The sequence below is a fragment of the Podarcis pityusensis genome (genome assembly GCF_964106645.2).
Source record: "Podarcis pityusensis genome assembly, chromosome: 11".
In the NCBI taxonomy this organism is placed as follows: Eukaryota; Metazoa; Chordata; class Lepidosauria; order Squamata; family Lacertidae; genus Podarcis; species Podarcis pityusensis.
The window spans coordinates 41,882,488-41,900,618 of NC_138036.1; the positions used below are offsets into that span (position 1 = coordinate 41,882,488).

Here is an 18,131-nt window from a genome sequence, read left to right on the forward strand (position 1 = left end):
ACATTTGCCTTTTCCCAACCTTTCACTTTATTTCTATATCTTGTGACTACTGAAATAATAATAATAATAATTACTTCTACTACTATTATCATCATCATCAGAATAAACTATTTGGCTGTTGCATAATCAAAACACTGGAAGATATAGTACTATATCATTGAAGGAGTTTCATTAAATTTTCCTGCTTCAGAGCAGATTTGATGAAATTTAATCCTAGTTGCAATTTATATGATGCCATGTCCGGGCATATGTTTATGTATGAATTCTGCTTGAAAGTATATCTGGCACTAATAGAGGTAAGTGTTTTTCTTGAAAAAGGTTAAGAGCAGCAGGTGGTGGTGTCTGTCTCTGGAAAATGTTCTTCGGGAATCGTTTTGATAACATCTGTTCTGTTACTATTGTGTGTGGGCAATCAGATCTTGATGACCTCATAATTTGCTATTTGCTTGTAGTGCTAATGCCCCAAGACTTCATACGGGGCACTTTTTTGTTCGTGAAAACTCTAATGGTGGCCACCACTAGTTTTAGTGCATGAGCCCAAAGCTCAGGTACCTTCCAGAATAGTTATTTTCGTGGAATGTGGCAGTTAAGAGTCAGACAAAACTTAGTGGTGTGAGGAGAAATTGGCATTTTGGAGAGCACTTTAATGATGGACTAGGCCAAGCCTCACTACTGAATCTGGGCTAAAATGTTCTGACTGGAAATTTTTTTCTTCAGGGTCTTTCTGGCTGATGGAAACAGGAGAGCAATTTTAAATTTTTGAAGGAAGAAATCAATTCCAGCAATAGACCCTGAGGCAGTGCCACAAAGAAGTGCTCTGAATGGTGAGAGCAGCACAGCTGCCTATTGCCTCTGAAACAGAGGTAGATGTTCAGTTTCTCCGAGTTCTTGTCTTAAGTCCAGTTTTAACGGGACCTTTTTAGATGGTACGAAAAGCCTCCTTCAGTAAACCTGCCTCCATGCTTGTTTTTTGTTTTTTTTTGTGGGTGGGTTACATCTAGCATTTGTCTTTCCACATGGGTGGATGTTGTGCTGTGCCACATAGTATGAGTAAAGTAGAGTCTTTTGTGAGTGTGGTGTCTTGATTTTTATTGTAGATCTCTATCTTGTTACAGGTGACATGATGTTTTAAGTGATGGAACTGATGCAAAGCTTTAAAAATAGTATCGCAGAGCTGTATTAGTCATAAATGTAAAACACACAATTGTGTACCTGAAATTGACAAGGACGTGCCCTGTTGTTTGCATGGTGTTTACATTTCCCAAATTGCGGGCTTAATTCTTGGCTAAAATCACAATATAAGTTTCCTCTTCTTATTGGACTCCTAATTTCCTCTTTCACCTTCCCTTCTGTTTGTTCCCCAGTTACATTTTAATACGTGGTTGAGTTTGGTTGACCTCAACTTTTGGGGGTTCTAGGTACATTTATCATTAAATTATTCTCTGACCTTCCCCCACCAGAGAGTGGCTTTGGATAATATTTCTGCATTGCAACTTCCTGTTCATGTGCATCTTTGTTTTTAATCTGACATAGGACTTCCACATCTGCACTGCTTGGAGATTCAAGGACAATTTCAGGCAGCAGTTATTTTTAAATTGCTGTTCAGATGATGTGGAAACAAGAACAACTTGTCACTTGGTTTTCCTTTTGTATCAATATCTCTTAAAGACACTATGCTGAAGGAGAGAGAGAGAGAGAGAGAGAGAGAGAGAGAGAGAATTAAGTTCTTATATGGCCTGAATTTCTGTTGTGAAATTCTTCTCGGTAGTGGCACCTTCCCTTCAGGTGTCAAGGAAATAAACAACTATCTGACTTTTAGAAGACATCTGAAGGCAGCCCTGTATAGGGAGGTTTTTAAGGATTGATGTTTTTATTATGTTTTAGATATGTTGTAAGATGCCTAGAAACCAGCACAGACGTTAAAATTCAGAGAGATTAGAGGCAACTTTGAGGTGGGGATCTGTTCTCCCATTCCGTGGAAAGTACCATGTACATAGATGACACCACATAATTAATAATAATATATCTCAGAATCAAGCATCTACATAGTCTATGCAAGCCTAGGCTGGCTATGTCTATGAAGGACATTGAATTTACACTACATAAAAATAATATGCAAAAAACCCCAACACATTTCCTGCCATTTTTTTCCCATAGAGAAATTTATGTCATCATTTTAAATATTTGTGTCTTAGATTGAACTGTTGAAGTGCAAGCGGTGTGTCTCATAATTTGTTGCAGCTCATGTAAAGTTAGAGGCAACTGTAGTTCTACATTTGAATGAATAAGATATGGTCTCTTGTACAGAGAACAGAATAAATCTTGAGAAGGTCAAGGCTTAAGGCATGCTGGTACTTCCTAGTGGTGAGATGAAAAACTGGGTGGTGCATATATATAACCACGTCGTTGTGATGAGTTTCACTAGTACAGGCACCCCCCACTTACGTGGGGGTTACATTGCAGGCCTGCGCGTGCATAAGTGAAGTTGTGTGAAGTGCAATCTCTGCCACTCTCTCCTCAATCCATACAAAAAAAGAGAGAATGTTTTATCCAAAAATATCCACAACTAGAATTGAAGCTGTGGAGCTGGCAGGAGGCTGGAGGGATGTGTGGGAAAGTGGTGGCAGCGGTGGCTGCACTACCCCACACATCAGCTGTTAGGCGGGGAGGCTGAGCAGCATAAACAAAGCCCAGTCTCTTCAGGGCTTCCTCCACCTTCACTGATACCCTCTTCCGGCTCTGGGGTTGGTTTTCGTGAGCCACAAGAACTCCTTTCTGGTTTGAATCAAATTATTTATTTCCCGTCACTGCATGTATACTCGGTCACATGTGAGTTGATCATGTGCAAGTGGGTGACGCTTGCATGTCTCTTAGATCCCAGTGAACATGGGGAGTAACTCAAACAAGGGGTATCTGAATGTTTAGCAATATAAATACTCTTCTTTGCCTTTCTTCTCAGGTTAATTTTGGGTGAATTTTATTGGGAAAGGGTCATTCAGTTGCTTTTAACTCTTTGGATTCTTTAAATATCAACCTTTTAAATAGAGGTCATGTCATTATATTCATATTGACCAGTGCAGCTTACAAATATGCTCCCGCAAGAAATCACCTAGGAAGTTAAGTAACTGAGACAAAGTAGTGTGATAGAAAGTGTAAGAACAGAAATTGATAAAATGTATACCAGTGTTTTCATTATATTCCAACAGTTTTTTCCTCTCTTTAATTTATGTGAATGCATATTTTAAGATATAGCTGCATCATTTCTTTCTATACTAATTGCTTGTGGTTTGGGCTAAGAAATATCAACTGTCCAGGTGTTCTTTGATTCAGCTACAATACTTGGCTTCGTTTGTTGGGTGATATTCAGTGTTTTGCAGATAGATCTCAAAAGCACCTTTCTGAAGGAGGAAAATGTTTCCTCCAACAGAGGAAGCTCATTTGAACCCAACCCAATGATATAAAGTAATTTCAATAAGTTATATATGCTTTTAAGAGAATATACACACCATATTAAACTGTATTTTGAGGCTCTAGACATGAAACACTTCAGGTGACTGGTAAATGAATAGATTTATCTGAAAAAGATTTGCCAAGGACTTTTCAGTATTTTCTCTTCAAAAGTGTTCTTAAAAGAAAAACTCTTAATATCTAGCTAGCATATTAGATGCATTGTGCATCTAAATACATTGTGCCCATGTATTCTTTTTGTTTTAATGTTTTCTTGGTCTAATTTCCTAGCTTGGTAATTCAGGTGAAAAAAGAAGTCTTTGATCAAATAACTTTGTTTTTGTAAAGATCTGGCAACATTTCTTGCAGGTACCTTTTGATTTATAACCCTACAGAACAAGAACGCTCATCAGTGGTTTCAGTCTACGTGAATACACCTCGAGTTAAAGTATTGTCTCCTTCTGGAAGACCAGTTGTGGTCCAGCTTACCGCAGTATGGGATGGAGCTGCTAAAATAATATATGATGCATACCAGGTAAGCTATTTGTAATACATCTATGAACGTGTACTGAACAAGCATGTGAATGTTTTATATGTGGGAAGTAGTAGTACCAATGACAAACAAAAACGGAATTCAGTCATCTACAACTGTTGCTAGATAATGTATTTGGGAGAATTTTTAAAGCATACAAGTGATAATTTTAACTTTGGGATTTGATTATTGTCTCCCCCTTTATAAATAGTAATGAGATGCCTATGCATTTGAGACTTGGAAGGTGCATAAAATTACTACAGCATGTGTGTTTACTTGGAAGTAAGCTCACTTTAATTTCTTGGAGGTTGCTCCTAAGAAATTGGGTATAGGATTGTAGTCCTACTAAAGCTTTCTTTTAATCCAGGTTATAGTTCCAAAGTGACAAAAAAAATATCATTTTTTCATTTCAAATATTTAGTTTAATTAATGTTTTTCCTGGTGGTGAGAAGTCAGAGCTGAATGTGTAAGTTTGAAGTTAACAATTCTCTGAACATAAAATAAGTTATTTTGTTTGTCTCTCTGGGAAAGGAGAATCCAGGTTACGTTTCCTTTCAAATTCTCTTGGCTCTCCAAATTCATAAAATTCTGTGGAATTTCCATCAACATTTTTTTCTGCTATAATCCTTATGCTTTTTGTAACAGTTTCCTAAAAGTGCAAAATGAAAACATTTTTCTCTGCTACTGCTGAAGTACAAGAAACCTACTGAGGGGATGCAGCTGTAGTGTTTGAGCATGCAGAAAATAACTGTTCTTGATTTCCCTTTCTGTCTCTTGCTTGAAATATAAGTAAGCGTCTTTACTTGTGTGAAACAGCTTTAAAGAAAAGCACTGCAATTCTTTATATATTCAAGTAAGAGTACATGCAGTGATTAAAACAAGGATGGTTTGTTGCTCCAAAATATTTTTTTGTTGATTCATTGCTCCTCAAGTTTCTCAAACGTAGAAGAATTTGATTGCATCATTACCTTTGAATTTCTTAGAATAGAAGCAAATGAGGATAAATTGATGTAGTGGAATCTTTGACTGAACGCAGTTTTTTTTGAAAGGAAGCTATTGTAGCTAATATTGTGTCCTAGGTTCTGCTTTATTGTGGGGAAAGCATGGATTTAATAAACTGAAAAGAATCCTGCTAAATGAGATCTAGCTCTCTTGAGTACCATTATTTTCACATGTCTGTTCATAACAAGGATGTTGGCTTTGATTAGAAAATAGTTCCTAGCACTGTTGTGAGTTTAGGATCTTGGTATAAGTCATCCTTTGGGGACCAAATAATTTTGTTTACACTTGGATGTCTGCTCTTGATATTGAAAAAAATAACCTTTCTTTGCCTTCACTTAACAGATTTCTTTCTTGGTTCGTATACCACCCTTGGGTTTTGGAGTTTACCAGCTGCTGGAGGGTCTGAGTTCGGAAGCTGCATTGGCGGACTATAATCTCTATCATAACGACAAAGCTAAGCTAGTCAAGCCCTATAGAGTTTTCAACGTTAAAGAGATACAGAATGCTCTGGATGAGATCATGCTAGAGAACTCTTACATGAAAGTCTGGTTCTCTGGGAATTCTGGACTTCTTGAGGTATGTATATTTAACTATTTGAGATTGAAATAATGTGGAATAGTATTATTATTATTATTATTATTATTATTATTATTATTATTATTCCTTTAGAAAGTAAATACGAAAGAAAATAATAAAAATCACCGTGTCAAGATGGAATTTGTTTGGTATGGGACTACAAGTAACAGAGATAAGAGTGGGGCTTATCTCTTCTTACCGGATGGAGACGCCAAGGTAATAATAAGCTTGTGTTTGGACCATATTGAGGAAAGCAGGGAAGAGTGTATATACTGGCTTTGATCCAGAGGTACCATTCTGCTAGTGGAAAACTTCCCCCACTTTTGAAATAGATGTTGTGACCTCCCAGAAGAGCACTGGATTGAGAAAAGTGAGCCATGACTGACTGGGAAGATAGGAGGATGAATCTCTTGAGAGTCAGTGCTCATTTAGCTATCCATTAGTGGTAAACTGGGATCTGATCAAGAACATTTTTATCACTTGTCGTGTTATATAGGTATCACTAAAAAAAAATGGACTTAATCCAGATATGCTCTTATTGGAAGAAATAGAGGCAGGGTGATTTTTGCTGGTTACGCCTTCCTGCTGCGGCCCCTTTGTGTTTCTTGAAAACATACCCTTAAGGATTGGGAGAACTAGGTTCTAAGAGATGAGGTGAGGAAATCAGGGGGAATTGTCTTGTACTCCACAGCTTCTTCCATCAATGGAAGGAAGCTTTCCATTTCTGGAAGGGCAACTGCACAGCCAACCTAAAATATTGAAGTAGATAGTGAAATGGGCCTTCATTTTTCACTGAAGATAAACTGCAGATACAAAACGTTTTGGAAACGGGGATCTACAGCAGGATTGAGGAGCGTCCAATCCACAGACCTAATTAGGTCTGGGAGGGGTCACTGCTTGACTCATGAAGCTGTTACCCACCCACCCCCAAAACTACAATCACCTGTCCCAGGCCTCCATCAGATGAGGGGCAGGTGGAGATGTGGCAGCCAATGAATGATCAGGACCTTTGAAATGTGCTCCTGGTTGTGCATTTATAAGGGGAGGGGGCTTGCTGTCGCTGCCGATGACTGAGAAGGCCATCTCCCAGTTTTCTTGGGATTTCCATAAATAAATATTCCAATTTTATGAAAAGCTGTGCCAGAAAGGGGGAAACTATTTAATTAGCGATCAGATATTGTTGAATAACAATTGTCCTTTGTATATAGCTCTTGGTTGAAGCTTGAGGGATCTTTGACAAGATAAATGTGGCCCAAAATCCATCTCTCTCATACAAAGTATGATTTTAACTTGAAGCTCTTTCAAGGCGTTCCACGGATGTGGTGAAAGAAGATGTGTGAGGGACATGCTTCTTCCTACTTTTTGGAGCTCCTCTGAAGGGTTGCAACAACAGTGCCCCCCCCCCCCTTAAGCAAGACAATGAAATGTGAATATTCAAAGTACTAACATAATTTTGCTTTTGTCTTTTTGCAGCCCTATGTTTTCTCTGATCCACCTATCATACGAGTTACACATGGGAGGATCTTTTCTGAAGTTACTACTTTTTTCCATCATTTGACACACACAGTACGACTTTACAAAGTTCATGGTAATGTATTGTTAGCAAATCTAGCTGTGCAATTATGTTCCAGTTCTTTTAGGGTTTAATATTGTCTTGTTTCAGTGCATGTGAATACAGTTGACTTTCCTACAGTTTCCCATTTTAGAAACTTGTTAACTGCAGTGAGAGTTGTTCAGAAATGAACTCTTTGATCTGCTACATTTATTCAGCCTACTTTAGATTAATGTAATCCATTATTTGTGGTGGTGCCTTTGAAAAGTGTTTGGGAACGTCAACTGGTTTCAACTAACAGTCTTACATATATATATTTGTATCTATATATCTATAGATATAGACAACCAGCTCTGCCAGGGACCCTCACTCAAGTATAAGCCATGGGGGGCTTTTTCAGCATAAAAAAATTGCTGAAAAAGTCGGCTTATACTCGAGTATATACAGTAAACATTATACAACCTTTAAAATATCCAATGAGTTCCCTTCTTCTCCTTCTGTAGTTCATATTACAAATCATACTTTCCTGCATATTTTACTATAACCATTCAATTTTCCACTTTTACATCAATCAAATATTGTTTACTCTGTTGAATTTATCTTAATGCTGCCAGTGTTTTCAGCTGTGTACAATTATTCTCCATATATTCAGTAAATATTTTCCATTCTTCTTTAAATATATGTTCTTCTTGCTCTCTTATTCTGTGGGTTAAATCTGCAAGTTTTTCTTCATATTCTAACATCTAAAGTTGCCAGTGCTCTTTACAAGGGACCTTGCTCACTTTGCATTTGGGGGCTGACAGAACATGGGCTGTTGTTGTTGCATACATAAACAAAACTTTTCTGGCCCCTGGGAATTTCTGTCTGGGTTATTCCCAACAAAAAGGGCTCTGGTTTTTTAGTGGAAGGTAAATCTAAACATTTCCCCCCAAACTCATTATAAATAATTTCCCAACTCATTCTTTAATTCACACTACTTTTGAAAATCAAAGGAGAGCAACAAAGGTGGAATCAGTTGAATTAATAAATATATCATGTGTAAAAGATGGCATCTTCTGACATCTTTCCTTTGGTTCCAGTCCTCTTCTAAAGCAGGATTTGCAGCTCTAGAGATTCAACCGATAGAAGCATCTATGAAACCCCTCTTTATGTGGCTCCAATTGAGCTGCAAATATATGTTGCACTTGACTGGTTCCTTACTGCTTAGGATCATGGGTTTGACTAGTATTTGGAAATTACTGAATCTCATTTTATATTTAGGGCTTGAAGGTCAGTCCCTTGAGGTATCCAACATTGTGGACATTAGAGGAGAATACAATCGTGAGATTGCAATGCGGATTTCATCTGACATAGAAAGCCATAACAGATTTTACACTGACCTCAATGGATACCAGGTAAACACCATGTTAATTTAAACACAGGGGTTATGTTCTACGTTTTAGATTAGCCTTTTTGTTAACATTTACTCTCATCTTTTATTGGAGTGGTGTTTTTTAAAAAATTAGTAACAATTAAAAATTTCTATAAACTGGATGAAAATCTTAAAATATTTACGTTATCTTCCCATCCTCCTCATCCCCTATTTTTTTAAAATTCCACTCAATTTTATCAGACATTAATGAAGAAATGCCACCTTTTATCTCCCACTAATGATACCATGTCTGTCCCCATGTTTTGTCTCTCTCCCTTATCTGGATTCCCAAGTCAGGACAGCAGAGAGGTTCTTCCATTCCCTTTAAAAGGGAGTTATCAACTAGCATAACCTGAGGTTGGTGCAATCAGTATGTTTGCTGATGAACCCACAGCCATGGTGGAATGCAGCAGACCTCACTCAGGCAAGCTCCCTGTATTTTCAGCAACATGTATGCAAGCTCTTGCACATGGTAAATTAGAAGATTAGCAGGCACACAGAAAGCAAGTGAATCTCAAAAATGATGAAGAGAAATAAAAACCCAGTTGTTAACCACCTTCTCTTATACCAGTTCACCCTTTCACTGAGATTTTAATCTGTGACTTTCCTCTGGGAGCTCCCACAGATTTAGCTGAGTTGCATACAGATGTTTGTTTGTTAAAATATTAGTTAGAAAGATAACTTGTTTATAGGCTGTCATCAATAACTTGGTTTTAGGGAAAGAAACAGAAATTGGGCAAGCCTGAAAGTATAGTACAGTCATTCCTTGGCTCCAAACCAAACCGGCTCCAAATTCCAAACCGGAAGTGAGTGTTCCGGTTTTCAAACGTTCTTTCGGAAGCCGAATATCCAATGGGGCTTCCACAGCTTCCAGTTGGCTGCAGGATGCTCCTGCAGCCAATCATAAGCCACGCATTCGAAGTCAAATGTTTCGGAAGTCGAACGGACTTCCAGAACAGATTCTATTCAACTTCCAAGGTACGACTGTATTCAATTACCATTTAGCAAAATCTATTTTTCTATTTGTCTTATGTAAATTATCAATGAAATTTACTGAAGTCACATTTGATAATTTAGATTCAGCCTAGACAGACAATGAGCAAATTGCCTCTTCAAGCAAATATTTATCCAATGGCAACAATGGCTTATGTCCAGGATAGCAAGATACGCTTGTCTCTTCTTTCTGCTCAGTCTCTTGGCGTTGCAAGTTTAAAAAGTGGTAAGTAACACTAGAAGGTTTTAAAGACTGACTATTCTGGAAAGTAAACAATGTTGTGGTCATAACATAGCTCAAAGGCCTTCAAGTTCCATGGAATTCTCCAAGGCTAATCAAGGCTCTATGAATAGTTGATAAGATATGTAGGTGCTTGCTGAAACATTAGAGGAAAAAGTAATATAAATAGAGCAATGTTTATGAATATTTTGGACAAAAGATCTTGGATTAGGAGAGCTTTAAGACGTCCAATTTTTTATACCTGTTAATAATTCTATCCTTTATGCATATGTAGAATAATGGGTAGTCTGTCTTTTCATAGCAGCATGATTTTTAGATACTTTAACAGAGTGCTGAGTGGTGGATCCAAAATAAGACGAATGTTTGTTTTTAGGCCAATTAGAGGTCATCATGGATCGCCGACTTATGCAGGACGACAATCGAGGTTTAGGACAAGGTGTACAAGATAACAAAATCACAGCTAATCTATTCCGAATTCTGTTGGAGAAAAGAAATGGAGTAGATATGGTAGGAGAAGTGTTACAAATAACTTGATTTCAGTTTCTTAAATGTTAGCTTCCAAATATATGTACATGTATATGTATCATAAGAACATTTTACCAAGGGATTCTCCATATCTCTAATTAGTACATTAATCTTTCAGTTTTCCAAATATGGATTCACTTATGTTATTGAACCTGACTATGGTGTGTCATAAAGTTTTTCTGTTCTTCCCTGTTTTAGGGAGTTCATATGAAAGAATGTGTTGCTATAATGTCACTCACTAAGTCCAAATAAATTCTGGTGTAAGGGGGTTGGGCGAAAGGTGATTCTTCCATCTGTAGAACTGTAGACATCGGGCATCACTGTAAGACTCCTGTGGTTTGCAGGGGAGCACATGGGGCCTTCTACATGCAAAAGGGGGGGGGGGATAGAAATAGTGATTGTGGTGGTAAAGGCAATGGGGACCAACAGTAGGCTCATTGTTGGGAGAGGGATAGCAATGACAATAGTTGAATATTTGGTCCTCTACACTACTCTTAAGATGAAATATTTCAGCATCATGCTTTGCGTCATATGACTTGTATCTACTATAAAGTGAAGTCATAACAGATGCACAACTTAGCAAATTTTCACAGGGGTGCATAAAGAACATCCTGAGTGTACAAGCCAAGCTGCTTTAAATTAAATGTATTTATTTATCACAGTCTTAAGTGGTACAGATTTGACAAAGATAAATGCCATTCCAGTCTATGGTGTAGTCACAGATCATTATACTGGGACCCCAGGGAAGTCTGAGGTAGTAGCAGTTAAATTTAAAATCTTTATTAACGCTGCCTGAAAAACCATAAATAGTGCTACAAATGTTGGATTCAGGCAGAGTATAGCAGGTTACCTAGTTAAATGAGACACACAGAGAAACAGCCCAGTAAACCAAGAAAAGGGTACCTTTGTTTGCTTCAGGATTAAAAGAGCACACTGTTCAGTTATCCATCAGGAACCAGCATGACAGAGGGATGCAAAAGACCCCCACAGAGAGTATGGATGATAAAGAACCAGTTCCTTTGGTATATGCATATAGACCCCCAATAGATCAGCTAAGCACTCCCAAATGCTGCATAACCACTTCTATATGAGAGAAAGAGAAACTACACAATTCACACACTGTGCCATAGGTTAAAGTATGTGCCCTAACGGTGCTGTGGCTTCTTTTGACCGCTAGAGTGTATGTCTGTTTATGGTAATCTTTTGGGGGCACTGTTGACTTTAAAACACTGTTGGCTACCTATGTCCCAAATGCCATTTAGTTTTATTCATGGGTTCATTTATCAGCTTAAATGAATGCATATATGTTCAATGTACCACAACTGAAAATAGCTTACTACTATCTTCTTTTTTTAATAGAAAGAAGAAAAATCAGCAGTCAGCTTTCCTTCTCTCCTTAGTCATATAACATCATCTTTCATAAATCATCCTTTGATTCCAATGATTACCTATGCAGACATCGGCATCCCATCGCTGTTGAATACCTTTTCTCCATTAATGTCATCCATGCCCTGTGATATGAATATAGTTAACTTAAGAACCATACAATCCAAGGTAAGCTTGAAATAAGTTTGAAATAGTTATTTCAGTATACTCAAAACTATTGCTTTCTAGAAAGCCCCTTTACAAGACTTCTGAAATGGGTCTCCGAAGAAATTAGTACAGTCTTAGCATATTTTACTCCTAAACACTATAAAATGTGCCTGACATTGTTATTGATACTCTCTGGTGTCAAAGAGCAGTGCAGAAGTAAGTTTGAGAAGTGAGTAAGGGCTTGAGTCTGATTACTAGGATGATTTATTTGAGATGCACAGCTCCTTACCTACTTATAACAATGCTTTGCAGCCTAGCTTGTGACATGTACTTCCATGAATGTAGATTTACAGATGCAGTCACTTCTTTTCTACACAACAAACAACATTAATTTCTATGGGCAATAACTCTGTGTATGCTACGTATGGGCTTTCATTATGTGAGTCTACTGAAGTAGAGAGTGATAAATGCCTGCTTCCTTATAGACCACAAACTATCATTTTTGTACAAGGAACAATAAAATTGTAGATTTCTCTGCCTAATGATGCATATTATTGGAATGATAAACGTCAACATATTTAAGACAATGTGAAATTACGAAATATTGCAATCTTTCATTAGTAGCATTAAAATACTCAGATTTAAACCAGACAGAGAATAAGATGAATTTTGGTAATCAAGAAGAACCAAAAGACTTTTCCAGATAACGTTTGCCTCCGTTCTCTCTCTCTTGGCAGTAGCATCTCCCCACCCCCCCCTGCAAAAATAGGGAAGGTGTGATGAAGCCTTGTCATAAAATAGCCATGCTCCTGTTCACAGCGCTAAATAAATAAAGGGAGAAGTGTTCTTACACACTGGGTGGATAGTGGGCAGCCTTTAGAATACAAATATTTTAAAGCAAAAGCCTAACAAAAAAGCAGATAATCTTGCTTAATGGGCAACAGGTAGGTATGCTGAAAATTGCTGCCGTATTTGTTTTGCTATCGTTAAAGGGATAGATGATACGCCTGAAATGTACTTCAGTGCAGGGCACAACATACTATTGCCATAAGATATGGTGGTGGCCACTAGTTTTAATTGGCTTAAATTAGACAGCTTCATGGAGGATACGTCTGTCAGTGGCTACTAGTAATGGATGGCTCTTTGTGTAAATTTCTCTAATGGTGTTTTCAGTGTCATTTAGTAGCTGACAGCATGGGTTTTGAGAGTTCCGCTTCAATAAAATGTACATATTTTGCACACCTATCATGTATTCCCATCTTCTGCCTTTTAGAAGAGCTGTTGTATGTGCCTGCTAACATTGTAGGCTCCTGAATCCTTAAAAAAAAAAAAAAAACCTAAAAAAGCTTAGACCCTTCCTTTTTGTACAATTGTATGCACTGTTTTAGTTATGTGGGAGGTTATTTTGCCTGAATTTCTGGCTTAGTTTTTAGTGCCACCGCCTAGTGAATCTAACGGTATATAAAGTAACAGATGCTTTGTTCATCTTACTGAGCTGTTTATTAGCCCATAACCTGTTTCAGATAACATCTGTATTCCTGCACACAGGCATTTGGGGATATAACTGCTATGTATGCCAAAATCTTCTAAGTTTTACTGTAGTAATTAAAATTATGTATGTGACTGAACCTGTTATGGCCATATAACTGAGGTCTAAAATCATAGCAATAATCAGTGAAGTTAGGCAATGTTGGGCTCCAGAGTAACTTGTCAATTTCCTAGCAGTTTCAGTCACGATTCAAAAGTTTGTGCCTCTGCCCAGACTCTACAGTTCTTTCCTCCTCTCCTCACCCCCTTTGCCCACAATTTCTCGTTTTGTTTTGCAGGCAGATTCTGGGCCGTCTGAGGAAGCAGCCCTGATTGTTCACAGGAAGGGATTTGATTGTAGGTTCACAAGCACAGACCTGGGCCTCCTCTGCTCTACAACTCAGGGAAAGGTATTCTACAATATTTTAGATTTATTCATACGGTAGTAGAGAAACAAGTTGGCAGAGATTGAGTCAGCTGCTTTTGATAATGGCTTGGACCTGCTCAATTGGATTTTCTACCTTCTTTCCTTGGAGTAGCAGGCTCTTATGCTATGTCACAAACCAGTCCTGAAAGTCTCTTCAGTTTTAGAGACGTTTCCCATGTTGCATGATGAGGGACTGCTGTTTGAGAAACACAAGCCTGCAGTTCACTTAAGTGAGCAGAATTGTAGCGCCCTGTTCACCTCTGCATAGTTCCATGCTTACTTCAGACATCGTGGTATATTGTGATGTTTTGCTGGTGATATATCGCGATTTTGAAAGCCAGATATTGCCCAGCCCTCACACACATTGTGATTTGTGATACATTGCCAGGTTATAAATATTATGAAACAGTTTTCACGATGTGAACTTCAAGCCGGTTTTGGACGATATATCCATATTTCGCCCAGCCCTAGTTAGAACCTACTTACGAGGAACTCGTAAGATTTAGATTTCAACTAAAAATCATTAGTGAAGTTAAAATTCATGTCCAATTCTGTGTTGTAAATAATGATCTTTTTTTACTTCTCCAGCTAAAGGTGCACAGACTCTTTAACAAGTTCCATGTGGGAAGTCTTATACCTACATCCTTATCTTTGATGCATTCACCTCCAGATGCCAGAAACATTAGTGAAATCAGTATGAGTCCTATGGAGATAAACACATACAGAATTCAGCTGAGATGAAACTTGACCTTTAGAACTCAAATGCTAATGAAGAATCTGCAACTTTTCTCAAAGATTGGTGTGCAATAAGAAGCACATTTCTATTCCAGCTTCTTGGATACTGTGACAGTACATTCACTCTAGAATTTATTTGATCTCCAGCACAGTAAAAAGCCATGATGCAAGCAAGCAACTTTACCATTAACAAAATGCCAACATCAGTATAAGAAGTGGAAAGAAAAACAAAGGATATTTTCATCAACATAGTGAATCTCAGGTTAAATGTTAGTTTATGGCTTCTAAGTTTATGATTTTGTGTTTGAAAGGTTGGGACTGTTGACTTTTAAATGGTTTTCTGATCTGTAATTGGGTCTTAAATAATTACATATTGTTGAAATCCCAGATAGTACAGTCTGGAATTAAAAACCTGAATATGCTCTGGCGAAGCTATTGTCCAAATACTTGTAAAGACTTCTATAAGCGACAGTTACAATTTGTTCCACATGGAGTCTGCATTTATCCCACTCTAGCCGTAGAGTGAAATCCAAGAGCCTTTGAGAAGTGTGGAAAATTATAATCACTTGTCCTACCATCTTGAAGTGGCAGAAGTTAAAATTCCGGAATTTTAGATTTCATCTTTCTTGGAAATGTCAAACAAAACTTCTGTTTCGTTACTTGACACATTGGGATATGTGCAATTACTCCATTATGAAGAGTAAGGAAAGTTAAGTCTATAATTTCATGAATACAAGATTTTTTTACAGAACATTTGGATACTAATGCTCTCTGAAAGCCTTTTTCTATTTCAATATTTCAATATCAAAATAAATGTGCCTTATTTTTTGATACATCTTGTTACTCTATTGGTGTCCATGTAGTGTTTTTTGGGGGGGAAGGGGGAAGGACATTAAAACACATATTTTTTATTTGACAGTGGTGGGTACATTCCGTTCTCCTGCACCAAATTTGTTCTGGTGGTGGTGGTCTGAATGCTCTAATTGAATGTAGAAAATGATGTAATGAATTAAAACAATGGAAGAATAAATGATACTGTAAAATTCATCTATCAGTTAAACTGCAACATACACATAAATTTAAAGGTGTGCAAAAGCTGCCTTTCCATGTATATTGTAGCAAACAGTGCATTGAGAATCATGTGCCTATATTTTTAAAATGTCACTGTACAAACTTAAATGTCCATGCTTATTTTGCTAATGTTTGTTACATATTTCTGAAGATGCTATTCCTCAGTATTTCTGCCTCCAGTATTTTACACTGAGTTCTTGAAGCCATGGGGATTTAAAAGTTCCACTTCCCTAAATAAAGTTACTGTTTACTATTGGGTAAAGGCTGCAATCCTATTAACACCTAGGGGCACGTTCCATTGAACCCAATGGGACTTGCTCCTGTGTAGACATATGTAGGAATGCACTGTAAATTGCAATTCTGTATGATTCCAGTTCCTTTAACCTTCACCTTTTTTTAAGTTTTGCTGATACATAATTTCCTCTGAAACTAATATTTTAATGGGGGAATGGCTTTTATAGTCGCACATTTTTGTACTGTAGTAATCTGATCTATGCCATGTTGATATCCAGGCACATTTCCCACCTTAATGACATTAAATTCTTTTATAATTTTCATGTTTTGAAGGCATTCTTCAGAGGACACTATATAGATTCCGTATTTCATTTTTTGTATTCACACAATTTCATGTGAACTGTTGGGAAAAAATAGTACAGTGGAAGAGTATTAAGAAGCTATAAATGAATCATTTTATGCAATAAACATAAAAAATGAATACTTTTTCTTTAGATGAAATCCTTAAATGCCAGCAGAACATTCCTGTAACTACTTCAGTTTTATGATGTCCATAAGTGGGAAATATTTACTGGAAGCCTCTAATTGTTCTTAAGGGAGTAAAAATTACTCAAAAGGTTAAAATTCAGAAAAATAAAAAGATGCAATGAATTGTAGTCTGTTTACTTGTAAAACACGCTTCCAAATAATGTTTCATGTGACTAGACCTACAGCCCAATCTTACAACATGTTCCCTCAGAAATCCTATTGCGTAAGTCTACATTAAAATGCATGTCTACTTGGAAGTTGCGTTGAATGGGACTTACTTCCTGGTAAGTGTGTTCAGGATTGCAGCCTAAACTACTTAGTTAGCAAGCATAGGATTGCAGCCTATTTTTTTACTCATTTATTTTTCATCGGCTGTACAATCATGCCTGAATGTTCCTTAACCAGCAGACGTTTGTATTAAGTCAAAATAATTCTTGTCTGAAAGCTAATGCCTTCTGAGGCAATGGCAATTAATTCAATACAAAATATAAAGTTGTCAAAATTGCAGTCCAGTTCATACTAATCTAAGGAAAGATAAAAAATCAGGATTTACTGTTTTTATTCCTTGCATTTCCTGTGAACATTTTCCAAACTTGTACACATTTTTAATGTCAGTTTTGATGCCCATATATGTTAAGAGCAATTTATCATACGTTCATTTTTTTTTTAATGGAAGAAATCAGTGCATTTAAAGCAATCATGTAAAGCTGAATCTAAATTTCTTGTTGCAGGAGTTCCACCATGCTAAGGATTTTTAACATTCCTTTACATTGTGTCTAATTTTTTTTCATACTGTCCCTTGAAGCCAGCTGATTTAATTGGAAGGTTTTCATATATATATATATTTCCCTAGGAAGATTTTATATCTTTGGGGGCGGGGTGTGTGATGCAAGATTGCTAATAAAAAAAAATGTGATAACTTTTTTGTCGAGCTGCTTTGATCACTATTTTAGAGATAAAATGTTCAGCTCTGGCTTTCTCTGTTGCAGTAAAAAAAGGTAAAGGGACCCCTGACCATTAGGTCCAGTCGTAACCGACTCTGGGGTTGCGGCGCTTATCTCGCTTTACTGGCCGAGGGAGCCGGCGTACAGCTGCCGGGTCATGTGGCCAGCATGACTAAGCTGCTTCTGGCGAACCAGAGCAGCACACGGAAACGCCATTTACCTTCCCACCGGAGCGGTACCTGTTTATCTACTTGTACTTTGACGTGCTTTTGAACTGCTAGGTTGGCAGGAGCAGGGACCAAGCAATGGGATCTCACCCCGTTGCAGGGATTCGAACCGCCGACCTTCTGATCGGCAAGCCCTAGGCTCTGTGGTTTAACCCACAGCGCCACCCGCGTCCCTTCTGTTGCAATAGTATTCAATATAATCCAAAGATTTCCCTGTTGCCAAAGCATCAGTTTGTGTTGCTCTTCTGTCTGTGCCAATAAGAGTGTAACATCAGGGCTTACCGTTAGATTACGGACTATGTGCAAGATCTTCGCAGTAACCAGAGAACCTGGAATACCTCATCTAATTCTCTTTGCTGTATAGACTCCTGATGAGTGAAAGCATGAGGCAAATGCCAAAATAACTTACAAAACCATATACATCCCAACTGTTGGACACCATTTATGCCCGGGGGGCAGGGGGCTGTATCAACTTAAAGGCTTAGTTGGAAGTATAGTTGGTTGATTTCAAAATTACTGCAGATCATTCAGATACAGGCAATGACCATTTTTCACGTGATCCAAGCATTCGTGACCATGCACTCACACATCGCCACAAACCTGGAAGTGGCTGGAAAAGGGCGTAA

The 18,131-nt window shown here is 37.7% G+C and overlaps 1 protein-coding gene across 1 annotated transcript in view; it reads left to right on the plus strand.

Moving 5' to 3' along the window:
• Positions 1–17,254, plus strand: part of MAN2A1 (mannosidase alpha class 2A member 1) — a 56,377-nt gene extending 39,123 nt beyond the window's left edge. The window contains exons 13-22 of the mRNA XM_080972355.1: positions 3,817–3,982; positions 5,324–5,557; positions 5,651–5,773; positions 7,031–7,145; positions 8,370–8,503; positions 9,598–9,739; positions 10,128–10,261; positions 11,639–11,833; positions 13,639–13,749; positions 14,355–17,254. Coding sequence (XP_080828481.1) covers positions 3,817–3,982; positions 5,324–5,557; positions 5,651–5,773; positions 7,031–7,145; positions 8,370–8,503; positions 9,598–9,739; positions 10,128–10,261; positions 11,639–11,833; positions 13,639–13,749; positions 14,355–14,507 — 1,507 coding nt within the window. The 3' untranslated portion in view covers positions 14,508–17,254. The remainder of the gene's footprint in view (positions 1–3,816; positions 3,983–5,323; positions 5,558–5,650; positions 5,774–7,030; positions 7,146–8,369; positions 8,504–9,597; positions 9,740–10,127; positions 10,262–11,638; positions 11,834–13,638; positions 13,750–14,354) is intronic.
• The last annotated feature ends 877 nt before the right edge of the window (positions 17,255–18,131 follow it).